General features: G+C 40.0%; 1 protein-coding gene across 6 annotated transcripts in view; it reads left to right on the forward strand.

Annotated features, from left to right (window-relative positions):
• The window catches only part of SPAG9 (sperm associated antigen 9), an 80,339-nt gene that overhangs the window by 56,990 nt on the left and 9,090 nt on the right, over window positions 1-14,259 (forward strand). For all 6 annotated transcript variants that reach the window (XM_080993606.1, XM_080993608.1, XM_080993605.1 and 3 more), the window contains 12 exons: window positions 73-202; window positions 2,165-2,260; window positions 2,587-2,754; window positions 4,064-4,235; window positions 5,615-5,842; window positions 6,715-6,910; window positions 7,129-7,251; window positions 8,950-9,030; window positions 9,992-10,059; window positions 11,151-11,299; window positions 11,762-11,933; window positions 12,907-13,020. In XM_080993606.1, coding sequence (XP_080849732.1) covers window positions 73-202; window positions 2,165-2,260; window positions 2,587-2,754; window positions 4,064-4,235; window positions 5,615-5,842; window positions 6,715-6,910; window positions 7,129-7,251; window positions 8,950-9,030; window positions 9,992-10,059; window positions 11,151-11,299; window positions 11,762-11,933; window positions 12,907-13,020 — 1,697 coding nt within the window. The remainder of the gene's footprint in view (window positions 1-72; window positions 203-2,164; window positions 2,261-2,586; window positions 2,755-4,063; window positions 4,236-5,614; window positions 5,843-6,714; window positions 6,911-7,128; window positions 7,252-8,949; window positions 9,031-9,991; window positions 10,060-11,150; window positions 11,300-11,761; window positions 11,934-12,906; window positions 13,021-14,259) is intronic.

A 14,259-nucleotide genomic window follows, 5' to 3' on the forward strand; every position in this document is an offset into this window, starting at 1 on the left:
TGGGCTAATGGGGATTGGAAGGTATAGAGGAACTTGGAATTAAAAAAAAAAGTGTCCTTCCCTTTTGCCAAGGTCTGAGGCCAGTCTTGCCTCACGTAGAGAGCAGAAGAGAGAACAGTACCGCCAAGTGAAAGCCCATGTTCAGAAGGAAGACGGTAGAGTGCAAGCTTTTGGTTGGAGCCTTCCTCAGAAATATAAACAGGTATTGTGTTATCAACTGTTCATCCCTGTTCATGTGTTTTAGTTTGGGGATATTGTGGTGGCAGGTCACCAAAGGCATTTTCATTTTCAGCAAGGTGGGAAACCTGTAACCCTCCAGATTCCATCAACCTCAGCCAAAACATGGAGCTATTTAAATACCTGTGCAGAGATTATAATGCCTACAAATTGCCATATAGAATTATTATTATTAATTAAATTTCTATACCATACTTCATTTGAGGATCACAGGACAGTTTACAGTATAAAAACGCAAAAATGCATACTATAGAAAGGAAGAAAAACAATACACACAAACACACACACACCAGTTTTAAAGGCCATAGATTGTTTAATTAGCCAAGGCCTGGGAGAAGAGGAATGTTTTTGCCTGATGCCTAAATACATGTAATGAAGGCACCACACAAGAATAATACCCTGACAAAGCTAAATCAAAATTGACAATTAAAAACAGCAAATTTGGGGCACTTTAAAGACTAGCAACTTTATTGTGGCACAAGCTTTTGCGGGTGACAATAATGTTAAGAGTGGTCATTCATAAAAATTAAAAAGATGATAAAAACACAGGCATCCTGGTATTGGTAAACCAAGTAACAAATGTAGAGTGATAAAAATCATTTATCTCCACAAGTTGATAGCGTTGAACCTCTCATCAGTTTCACATTGCAGTCTTCCTTTAAAACCAAGTATTATATAAAGCCACCTTACAGCTTCACAGAAAACTAAAGCATCCTTGAAAGGGTTAGAAAGGATTTTAAAAGCCTAGCAAAATGAAGGCAGGATTAACATAGTGCAGGTATGGGACTGAGCAAAGCAGTTTAGCTCTGCATTTTGAAATTACAGGGCTGCTGCTGAAAGGAGACCTAAAACAAGGGAACTCTAAGCAGGGTCCCATCTGAACTCAGGAACCTGCATGTTGCACAAAGGATTTCTGGTTAATAGTTGAAGGCAATTCCTTTGTGGTAATCACAAAGCGTTGGTGATCTGTGGAGCTATCATGTTTACTTGTAAAACATGTAAAACATGAAACTTTCTTAATCCTTCTTATTAAAAGGCAGAATTTTCCCATTTAAACACAAATGCTGCTGTTCAGAAAGAACAACTAGCAATAAAAGGTCACTGAGCTGTGGGAAGAGTGGGATGGCTTTGTGTTCAAACCTCTTTGTAATGGAATGTTGTTACTGCACATTTTTCTGAAGTTTGAGAACGTGTGCTACCTTGCATATTTTTATGAGAAATGTTTCAAGGTCTTAAACCATGGGTAGGCAAACTAAGGCCTGGGGGCCGGATCCGGCCCAATCACCTTCTAAATCTGGCCTGCGGACGGTCCAGGAATCAGCATGTTTTTATATGAGTAGAATGTGACCTTTTATTTAAAATGCATCTCTGGGTTATTTGTGGGGCCTGCCTGGTGTTTTTACATGAGTAGAATGTGTGCTTTATTTAAAATGCATCTCTGGGTTATTTGTGGGGCATAAGAATTAGTTCATTCCCCCCCCCCCAAAAAAAAATATAGTCCACCCCCACAAGGTCTGAGGGGCAGTGGACTGGCCCCCTGCTGAAAAAGTTTGCTGACCCCTGTCTTAAACTATGATCTGCATAGATAAATATAGCTTTAACCCCATCCCAGTCTTTGTGCATAAGGCTTTGTTTATTTTACACTCCTCCCCCCCCCCCACTCTTTTTATATTAGCTGCTGAGAAGTGTCTCTTAGCTAATCTGGCAAGATAGACTTTTAAAATTACAATACTGCCCCCCTCTGGCTTTGATCTCACTAGTGTATGACTTTAAAATGAGTGGATCTATGATTGTTCTTCCCAGACAGTCTAATATTCTGGTCATCTTGCCAAACCTATCAAATTCTGATATGGGCTTGTGACAACCTGGTCTGTAAGATGCCAGAAACGTTTTGAAGCAAAGTAAATATTTCTTTCTCACTTTTTAGGTTGTAAATGGTGGTGGCCAGGGTGATAACAAAATGAAGAACTTACCTGTGCCTGTTTACCTAAGGCCACTCGATGAAAAGGATACATCCATGAAGGTACACCTGTCTTCCTTTTTCTCCAGTTCCCTCTTTTCAAATAAAGAATGCACCAGTAGTGATTTTTAGATGAGGCCTAATTCTGCACGAGCAATTTATATCCTTGTTAGGTTCTGAGCAACGCCTAGTTTAATTTAAATTCTAGGTGCTTAATAAATCCTTTTGAGAAACTCTGGTTTTTAAATATTGTCATATTGTTATTTCCCTAAAAGCATAATGTATGATAGGGTGCAACAAATGTTTGCTGTCTTTTTATGTCTTATAAAAATAAATGATAACCAGGTTTTCCCAGTGGGTTTTTATAAAGTTCACTTGTTGTTTTGTAGCTTTGGTGTGCTGTAGGAGTTAATTTATCAGGAGGGAAGACAAGAGATGGCGGTTCAGTGGTTGGTGCCAGTGTGTTCTACAATGATGTGACGACTCTAGATGCAGAGAGCAACAAACAGAGGAGCGCATCACAGAGTAGCTTGGATAGATTAGATCAAGAACTCAAGGTAAGGTCAGAGGTATTATCAAAATGTGAAACTGTTTGCAAATCTATTAACATTTCAAGAAAATAGAAAACTTCAATATTGTGTTCATAATTCAATAATTACAGCATGATTGGTTCAAAAACATTTTGGTGCCTGCTCATGAACAAGAACCAGTGTTTGCTTGCTAGTTCACTAGTCTTCATTAGACCCCAGATTTCCATGGAAAATAATTCATTTGCTTTTACATTTGCATTTTGTATTGTATCCATCCATCTAGGTCTAGGTTCCATTAGATGCTTCTTGGTTCCAAAGTTTTTATAGAGGCCAGGTGGAGCATTTGGAGAAGACAAAAAAATCTAGTTCCACAAGACCAACATGTTTATGGCGTGACAGAAAACTTGCCTGTTTGGTTTAGTTCATGAAAGTGTATTTTGCATAGCTATGAAAATAATGTGGGGGAGTTTGTGTGTAAAACTACCTGCAACACTGGTATTTAGTAATTCTGGTTGCTTATTCGTCTGCATTTGTAGAAAATGCACGTAGAAATTCATAATGTGATTCTCTCCCACCTCCCACCAAATAAAAATGAGGTTGAACTAGTAAACTCTAAAATGACACTGTGACCCAGTTGGCTAAGCCCAGTGATGGCTTCAGACGATCAGGCAAACATGAGGGTTTCCTAGCAGAGAATATTGTGGCTGTAGTGCTCCTCCCGCCATCCTGCTGGTGCCTTGCTTCCCAGGGCTAAACCAGGGAGGAGGAGGAGGAGGAGTTTGGATTTGATATCCCGCTTTATCACTACCCGAAGGAGTCTCAAAGCGGCTAACATTCTCCTTTCCCTTCCTCCCCCACAACAAACACTCTGTGAGGTGAGTGGGGCTGAGAGACTTCAGAGAAGTGTGACTAGCCCAAGGTCACGCAGCAACTGCATGTGGAGGAGCGGAGACGCAAACCCGGTTCCCCAGATTATGAGACTACCGCTCTTAACCACTACACCACACTGGGATTGTTTTGATCATTGCAAGGCTAGTTGTCTCACTTCAGACAAACTACAAACTGTAACCGAGGCTTGTTCTTGGTTGTGGGCAGTTTGTTTGATGGAAAGCAGTTGTCAGCTTGGGTTTGGGCATAACCTTGGCAGGATCATGGCATAGCTCTGGCTAGCGCAGTAGAACCAGGGGAAGAGTTCAGTAGTCTTAATCTTCTTTCTGGGAATCCCACACCTTTGCTCATTCACACTAATACATGGTTTAGGTGAGTGTTATATGCAAACTAGGCCTGCATATTGTGTAATGTTTACATTGGTTGGTCTTGGTTTCTGCCTACACAGGACCAGCAGAAAGAGCTGAGAAACCAGGAAGAATTGTCAAGCCTTGTGTGGATCTGTACTAGCACCCACTCTGCTACAAAAGTCATCATTGTAGATGCTAACCAGCCAGGAAACATCCTCGACAGTTTCATTGTTTGTAATTCTCATGTGCTTTGTATAGCTAGTGTACCAGGTAAGAGACTCAGGTGAGGGGGGCAATTACTTGAGTTAACGTGGGTTTGCTTCTGTCTGTTTTGGAACTGCTGTTAAAATTCAGCTGGGCAGTAAGCCTTTTTCAGGTAGTCATAATGTGTGTAAATTGGCCAGTAATCTTCAAGTCAATTCAGCTTTTGCTATGGATTGTTACTGAACAACCTGATTTGTTCAAAATGTGGCTAAGCCATGATTTGTTTCACTTCCAACTTTTTTTGTACATCCATACCCACTTTTTTTGTACATCAGACAAAACAAACTGCAACGACTACACAATAATCTGTAAGGTTAAGCCTGGTTTCTTTAACCAACTATAGTTAAACAAATGTGCGTTACCTGCAAGCACAACCAAGGAGTAACTTGCTATGTGAAGTGTGAAAGCCCTCCGTTTAATGTCTGAGGGTAGAATATAACATAGTGCTAAGTCCTGTGTTCTGTCAGCACCAGAATTTCTGCTTGTGCAATGGAGCATTCTCTCCTATCCCCCTAAACCAGTTTTAGGCTTCACCCAACCCTCAGGAGCAGATTTGGGGAGGGTGGGGGGGGGAGGGGGAACGTCTGGTTGCGTAAGTGGAAATCCTTATAGCATAGCTTAATAATAATAATAATAATAATAATAATAATAATAATAATTGTACCCCACCCTCCCCAGCCGGAGCTGGGCTCCGAGCAGCTAACATCATATAAATAATACAATATGCATAAAAATAATCAATCAATCTTGCCCTGTATTTTTAAAAGAAGCTAATAATTGCTGCTATAGGGTAGACAAATATATACTTAATTTACATTATTTATTTTAGAGTTTTTGGTGGTGCTATTACATTGTGTTATATACAGAGTCTTTTATCTGTACCTGTGTCTGAAGCCCTAACTCCATTAAAGCAGTGCTGTAAATTCTTCCTAAGAAGCTTATATGAAAAGGTTTTAGTCATGTCATCGCTGCACCAACAATTAAAACCTTTGCTGTCAGAAATGCTTCTTTGTTTTGGCTGTTCAAAACAAGTAGAATCCTAGTAACTAGACAAGTTCAACAAGTATGTTTTAGGAACTCTCCCTTTTATTTCTGAACACTAAGAATTAATTGCTTTGTTTGTACCTTTTACATCATAGCAACCATACATATAACAATTCCCTCTTCTTAATGCCTGTTTTCAAATCTACTTCTGACTCGTTCTTATATTTCACTGAAATCTGGTGGGTAAGCTATGTGATGGCATGCATTAGCTTTGATAGATTTTGTGTTATGATACACACGACAGCAAATTGCAAATATTTTATGAAAATCACCAACCCGCAAAGGGTACTGAAAAGTTAACTATCCAAGGTACTGAATGAAACCTTACATTTTTGTTTCAGGAGCCCGCGAAACTGACTATCCTACAGGAGAAGAAGGGTCACAAGAACTGGACTCTGGTCTGGTGGACAAATCATCCTTGTCTGGCAGTATGAATAGCAACAGCTCAGCAGAAACAGACAGTCTTTTAGGAGGAATCACAGTAGTTGGTTGTACAGCAGAGGGTATTACAGGGCCTTCTGCTGCCCACAGTGCCAATGATGCCTCCCCCGAGACAAATAAACAGCCAGGTATGAAAACATTCACAATTTTTATTCAAAATGTAGTTTGTTGCAGCATGGAAAATTGTTGAGTTATCGCATTTTAAAATGGGAGCAAAAACTTTCAGATCTCCTTGCAGGGAGGAAAGATGGTTTACCAGAGGGAGAGTGACCAAGCGTGAAGCTCTTTCACATAATGCTTTTATCGTATAGTTTAGTGTTGCATCCAAACATGGCCTGTTTGTCCGAAGGAGAAGCCTTGCACTTCTTCTAAGTGATAATCACAGGGTTAATTATAATTGAGCTTCTTCACACCTCCATCTATCCATCCATCCAGGGGATGTAAAAGTATATAATTAGTAGCGGACAACATGCTTGTAGTCCATTTGAGCTTATTAATGCAACATGCTGATTTGTTACAGAAGAAAGTGTGTTCTTTGTAGCAGGGATGGAGTATACATAATACAATGATGCCGCTTAGCAAACGGACTTGACACAGACTAATTCTGCCACTTGGCCATTCTACATACAGTGAGGGGGGAAAGTATTTGATCCCCTGCTAAGTTTGCCCATTTGCCCTCTGATGAAGAAATGACCAGTCCATAATTTTAATGGTAGGTTTATTGTAGCTGTGAGAGACAGAATAACAACAAAAAAGCCCCAGAAACCCAAAAAGTCAGAGATTGATGTGCATTATAATGAGTGAAATAAGTATTAGATCCCCTATCAACCAGCCAGATGTCACTGTACATCACCTTATCTTCTCAGTTTAGATATCCTGTATAAAAAACAAAAAGGAACGTAGAAAGAACCAAAGGAGTGACTCATTAGGGCACACATTTTCATGCATGCTTTCTTGTGGTAAGGAACTGAGTGACCTATAACTGAAAAATGTACCTTAGACGTTTCAGCTGAGAATGATGCAGTGGACGAGAACATTCAGACGGCAGAGGAAGCGACCGAGGCGACAGAAGTCAATGCTGACTCAGGAGAAGAAGCTGCAGATATTGCACAAACTGGAGTCTACACAGAACATGTCTTCACAGATCCTTTGGGAGTTCAGGATACCGTAGAGGGTTCTCCAGCATTTCAGCCTAGGTATGCCCCCCTTTGCACGAACAGAAAAGGAGTAGTAAAGGCAGAAAGAGATTATACTGCATTTCTAATGACAAATGTGTTACTGTGTTACTGAGCTCCCAAATTTAAATTGGAATTGCTAGAATGTGCAGACTAAGTAAAAGAGTATTGAAACAAGCCTAGTGTACTTTGAACAACCTTTTCATATTTTAACCATTTGACTTTCCCCTTCCTCTCAGCAACGAGTCAGATTTGTATAAGGATGTTGCTGTATTGCCAAATGAGCAGGATCTCGTAAGAGAAGAAGCACAGAAAATGAGCAGCCTTTTGCCAACAATGTGGCTTGGAGCCCAGAATGGATGGTAAACCAAGAACCTCAATTCCAAACTATTTCACTAATAGAAATGTGTCTAGTGATCAGTTCAGTTTTTTCCTTTTCTGAGGCTGGTAAATAATCTCTCTTTTTTAAAAAAAAATGAAACCTCAACCTTGAAATTTGCTCTGAATTACAGATTCAGGTGAGATTTTTAAACAATTAACACCGATGATTGACTAAGCCCCAATTAATCTTGTCACCCAGTCATCTGCATATTCAGTCAGTGATGGGAGACCCAGCCAAGTAACTTAAAGCTGACACTTGAAAGTGGGAGGTTAGATAAGAGGTTCTGCTGTTACAGTATTGCACCTTTGTTTTAATAAGTAAAGTTTTATAGCCCACCCTTAAGCAAGAGTACTGTTGGGTCAGCTAACAATAATAATAATAAAAAACAATACAGTCATACCTCATGTTACATTTGCTTCAGGTTGAACGTTTTCAGGTTGCATCCTGCGGTGACCCAGAAGTACCGGAAAGGGTTACTTCCGGGTTTCGCCGCTCGCGCATGCACAGACGCACAAAATAACGTCATGCGCATGCACAGAAGCGGCGATTCACGACACACGTAGATGTAGGTTGCATTCTGCTCATGTTGAGAATGGGCTTCTGGAATGGATCCTGTTCGCACCAGAGGTACCACTGTAGTTATACAGAAGATTTAAAAGCAGAGCAGCAGCTAAAACCAATTTCTGGTAAAAGAATGCAGGGGGAACTTAAAAAACAGTCCTCCACTCTATGATTTACATTTCTGTCCCACCATTCCCCCCAAAGGAGTCCAGTGAACCTGCCTAAGGAGAGCATTCAGTAAATTAGAGCACCACTGTCAGAAAGGCGATTTTCTTGAGTTGCTACCTGCATAACTTTTGACAGGAAGCACTCGGAGAAGGGCCCCCGGCAACAGTCTTAAAGCATGGTGGATATTTACTGTTGCCTGTCTCATCCCTGCCTCCCTCCAAAAGCCCAGGATAGAAGGCTTTGCCGCAAGCCTAATTGCAACAGGGATAGGATGGTTTTGGAGGTTAGCTCTCCCCTAGCTAGCTGTGATACACACCCCTGCCGCCACCCCCTGTTGAAAATGTCCCTGCCACAAGTAGACTTGAAATAAACCTTCTTCTTGGCACTTTGTCCCATTCCCTGCTGCAGTTAGATTCGGAAATTGATTCCAATTAAAGGCTTTGCTCAAGTCTAATTGTAGTGTGAGAGGGAATGAATGTAAGAGGGAGGGAGGGTTGGAGAGAGAGATCTTTCAGGAAGATCGCACCACTTCCATCCTGTTAGGCATGAAAAAAGCTAAAGCATTTTTGTCCAGCCCCAATTGCTGATGGCAGGGGCTAATGCACATGTGGTGCCCACAACAATTTATCAAGTTCCCAAATGTGCCCGCTATGTCAAAAGGGTTTGTGGCCTCAGTAAAGGTCTTTAAAGGTAAGCACTAGCATTTTGAATTAAATGATCCATTAGCTACTGACAGCAAGTTTAGATTCCTGAAAAGGGCACCAGCAAAGCTGAACAGAATTAAGCTACTGAAATAACCTAATTCAGGCTGGGCAAAGCAATATTGTTTAAGCCAACTTGTGATTTATTTACTTTTAAGCTAACAGCTATAAACAATACTGCCATTTTTAAATGCTAATATGGATTTTGGAATATTGGATTTTTAATTAATCTGACTTTATCGTTGCAGCTTATATGTTCATTCTTCAGTGGCTCAGTGGAGAAAATGTGTTCATGCAATTAAACTTAAAGATTCTATACTCAGTATAGTGTAAGTTTCTATAAAATTAATTTTCCCCCCATAATGATATTCACATTTCTGTAGTTTAAAATGGAGTTAGCCGAGTAGAAAATAATTACATTAAAAATAGCTTCTGTGAAATGCTAGTTCAGAAAAGTTTTGGGTTTTTTTGGAGGGGGGTTTGAAGAAGAGAATGGCACATTGGGAATTGTCAGCAAGAAAATAGAAAGTGATGTATTTGTTGGCAATCATAAAGCTGTCATTGATGATCCTTCAAGGAATGTTTGTAGCTGGGATGTCACACCCACTGAAAGCTAGGAGGGAAAAGTGTGCAAGCAAATTTTCCCACAGTCTTTAAGTAATATTGCTGGTTTAGCAGGACAGTCTATGAGCAGAGATAGATTCACAAAAATCTATCTTCCCACATCACAAGCATGAAATGTTGCTGTGGGAGTCCCCCCCCCCCCCCCCAAAAAAAAATTACTGATACCTGTTGCAGGGTATGTCCTGTGTGATCCTACATTGCATGAGCATGTGGTTTGGTTTTTGTTTGTTTGTTGATCTCCTTCAGTGGTTTGTACCATAGTGTAAGCTTGGGGAGGAAGGTGCTTTTGTAGTGGCCAAGCGTATTGTCTTATAAAATAGGAAACTCAATAAATCTGCTCCTGCTCTGAAATAGTTTACTGAGGTTCTTTGGGGCTTGGTTAAGAGATAAAACAATTGCTTAAAAGACCATGAATAAATTTGATACAGTATTATTACCATGTCTTTGTATGCTAATTATGATAACAATTTCAGTTGAGTCTCATTTATATGTGAAGTTTAGACAGATGGCATGCACTGATCGCCTGTTAGGGGTGGGAGAGGGTGCCAACATAGGATGTGTTTGCTTTTGTGTGTAGTGTTGACAGGGCTTTTAATGAGCACAACAATCTATTACTATGGTCAGAGTTTCCTCATAATATACATTTTGCCTTTCTTTCTTTTCTAGACACGTAAAAGGAATAGTATTAGTTGCACTAGCAGATGGAACTTTAGCAATATTTCACAGAGGAGTAGGTAAGCTTTCTATTTATACACCCTAGAACTGTCACATATTTATATGTCTGGTCTGCTTCTAAAATGTGGATACATTGCAGACCTTTACAGATCATCTGCTCAGTGGGAAATCTTGTAATTCTTGGGATAATATTGACCAAAAAATGAAGTCCTCCATTATTATTATTATTATTATTATTATTATTATTATTACTACTACTACTACTACTACTATTAATATTACCACCACCACCACCATCATCATCACCATCAATTTATTTATTTCTACCCCACCCTTTTCTCTGATGGGACTCAATGTAGCTTTATTCCATCTCCAAGTAGTATAAAGAGTCATCAAGAATGTTGACTTCCCTCTCTTCCCATTCATCTCTGTTCCCCTTAAAATATGCGGCTTCATTGCAGGCTTCATACTTGCAGTCCTTTGGGTAGCCTGGTGCTGTTTTCACTGCTGTCCTGTGCATGAGCAATGGATGGGTAGAGGCTCATTTGCCTGTGTGTAGCATCCTTTTAGGAACTGATGCGCCGTAGAGCATGTTGAGGATACCTAAATGTGAAGGTATCTCTTTTGCTTGTTTGTGTTCAAATAGATCTGAACTATTGCCTTATGTACAAGTCAGTGTGTCATGATTTCTAAACATCCACTTTCTGTGGGTGGTATTGCTGTTTTGGGTTTATTTTGCCAATCAGAGCACTTGAATGCCTATAAAGAATACGCCACATAACTTAAATGAGTATTCCTTGAATGTAAGGCATGGGTGTCTGGGCATTTATTCTTTGTCACCCTTCCTGCGTTTGGTGCTACCCAGATGTTTTTGCGCTACAACTTCTATCTGCCACAGTCAGCATGGCTAGCGGTCAGAATTGATGGAAGTTGTGACCTGAAACATCTTAAGGGCAGGTTGACAGAGGCTTCTTTATGCCATTATGGATTTTATCTGTTCCCTATAAAGTTATGGATTTGAATAATGGAAAATAAGTGAATAGAAATGTAATAGTATACATATTTTAGTCATGTACACAAATTAACATTTGCAGACAAGGTTTGCTCATCCCCTTAATAATTTCTTCTTCCTCTTCTTCTTCTTCTTCAGATGGGCAATGGGACTTGACAAACTATCACCTTCTAGATTTGGGCCGACCTCACCATTCAATCCGGTGTATGACTGTGGTACACGATAAAGTCTGGTGCGGCTACAGAAACAAAATTTATGTGGTTCAGCCGAAAGCCATGAAAATAGAGGCAAGTTAAAGCAGCCATTTAAAATTGGTGAATAATCAGGGAGAACTCATTTAGAAGAAAGGAGGTTAAGTAGGAAATGAGATTATATGGCATAAAGAGAACATCTATGAAGGCCAAGCAAGCAGGATCATAAGTTATACATGACCATAAATATGTGAAAAATCACTGTCAGAAGATAGCCATTAGTAAATATTGCTAATTCAGTAGATTTACCTTTGATCCATTGAAGGACGGCTGGAGGAGATCACAGGGGGCTCACAGGATCAATTTTTTTTTTAAAAAGCAGATTTTAGAGCACTGATGCATACTAAACAAAAGAGCCATTGCTGATCCTCTCTTAACAGTGTTACTGAGAGAGGGGGGGAAAGATGTGATCTTATTTTATCTTAGTAATGTGTAAACTGGAGGCATTGGAGAATTATTTTATTATGCATTCCTTAATTAAACTATAATTCATTTCAGAAATCGTTTGATGCACACCCAAGGAAGGAGAGCCAAGTGAGACAGCTGGCCTGGGTGGGAGATGGAGTGTGGGTATCAATCCGTTTAGATTCCACACTCCGCCTTTATCATGCTCACACTTACCAGCATCTACAAGATGTTGACATCGAACCCTATGTAAGCAAAATGCTAGGTAAGTCATTGGCCTGAATTGGACAAGTCACCTTCTTGTACAAATGAAAAGACATGGATGAATAATGTTGCTGCCTGAACACCCTACAAATTACTGCATAGTGATGGCATGTAGTTCTAGTTGCACTACAAATAGTAGTAAGGTCTTGTGTGTAATTTCCTCTAAGGAAAACGTGAGATGTGAGGCCTTCAAGGGCATAACGGGGAGGCACTAAGAAGACCATTGACTACAGTGTCAACAGAGTTTAAGGTCCCTTATTTTGTCCTTCGAAATGAGAAAACAGTCTCCTTGGGAAAAGAGAAGAATAGGAAATGTTAGGCGCAATTTTTCATGGGGCAAAATAAGTTGAACTTTACTATACAGTGGTACCTCGGGTTAATTATTTAATTCGTTCCGGAGGTCTGTTCTTAACCTGAAACTGTTCTTAACCTGAAGCACCACTTTAGCTAATGGGGCTTCCCGCTGCCGCCATGCCACCGGAGCACAATTTCTGTTCTCATCCTGAAGCAAAGTTCTTAATCCGAGGTAATATTTCTGGGTTAGCGGAGTCTGTAACCTGAAGCGTATGTAACCAGAGGTACCACTGTACTTTCAACTTTGGGAGTTTTGCTCTTCATATCTTTATTTCAATCTTTAAAAGCTCCAGCTAGCTCAGTATTGTTGACGCTGGCTGCAGCTCTCCAGTTTTTCAGTGAAGTTCTTTTCCCATCACCACTTGGAGATGTGGGGATTGAACCTGAGATATTTTGCATGCAGAGCATTGTATCTGCCATCAAATTACATGGGGACGGCCATGGAGCTAAGGAACTGTTTGGAGATTTGAAGAACCCCAGTCATTCAAAGAACAAAGAGTTTCCAGAACTTCTCTTTTTGTTTGTTTATAAAACATGGAGTAAAGTTAGGTTTAAAATGGGACATTTCCTGCAGATATGTATCTTTTGGTTTCTAATGAGCGCTGCTGTGTTTGTTTCAGGTACTGGAAAACTGGGATTTTCATTTGTGAGAATCACAGCTCTCATGGTGTCCTGCAATCGGTTGTGGGTTGGGACAGGCAACGGCGTCATTATCTCCATTCCATTAACAGAAAGTAAGTGCGATAAGAAAAGTAGATTAAACAAGAATGCCACTATTTCAGACCAGATAAACTCTTGTGCTGGCCCGTGTTTGGTGTTCTCCAGCAACTCTGGTAAATTTTCTGATTTCAGTCTGGTCCGATTCTGTAGTTTTCACAGGGATTCTCAGGGACTGGCAGCTTCATATACTAAAACAACAGCAAACCTCCTCAGAGATTTGATGGTACTCCTCTGTATTTACAAATGCAAGCAGATGGAGGTGGGCACACTAGATGTAATGCTAAGTAAGTCCTTGGAAAACACATCAGTTTTCTAATTTAATAGCAAATGAGGGGCTTATCTAACAACTTTGTGCCTCGTCATCTTCACACTGCGTCAGCCACTTCTCCCTCTTCAATAGACCCCACCCAACTGTAATGCTGCTGCTTTCATCCTTCTGCCCTGTTTGCTTTGGAATTCCTGATAGATTCTGCAGGTGATGACTTTCTCTTCTCTGGCTGCCACAATCCCAGCCCCTAGCTAGAAAAACAGACATAGAGAGGGAGCTGCTTCTGTTCCAAGCTTGTAAATGCTAGGGACAACTAGATTCAATTTCTAACTATTTTCTGGATCTGCCTAAAATGTACACGCGATTAAGGAAACTGTTATAAAATACTATTTTGTTTAATACCCAGCCCACTTCATTCCATAAATCCTTGCCCCAAACCTCTCTGCTTGGGGCTTCCATTTTTGAATACTTATTTAATCATGTTTAAATAACTACAGATTTTTCTCTCACTATGCTGAAAATGCACACTTTTCTAGTATAATATGGGTGTAATGCTGGGGTGGACTGTTGTGGGTTGTCACAGTATATTTTGCTAATGATGAATTCTTCCATATCAGTTGCTTTGAACACCACATGCATTGTTTTCCATGCTGTACCATTACATTGATCATCCATTAAATGTCCGGTTTTGCATTGCAATTATGTGCATTCAATTAAAAACAACTACTTTGAATTGTAACAGTATTTTAAATAGTGAAAATGCTCCCGAAAATCAGCTACATTCACCTTAGGCAATTTTCTTATAAAATTCAGTTAACTTTTTTTAGAGGATAGAAAAGAGGAATTGGTGTTTTTTTATATATATGCTTCTAGGACTAAATAGGCAAGAATATGTAGAGATTCCTGAGCTGGACAGATATCCTTACCACCACCAGTTGTTTTAGCAACAGGTGCTCCCAACTCCCTATAAGGTGTTCTAACGATT

Source organism: Podarcis pityusensis (assembly GCF_964106645.2).
Source record: "Podarcis pityusensis genome assembly, chromosome: 2".
Taxonomy (NCBI): Eukaryota; Metazoa; Chordata; class Lepidosauria; order Squamata; family Lacertidae; genus Podarcis; species Podarcis pityusensis.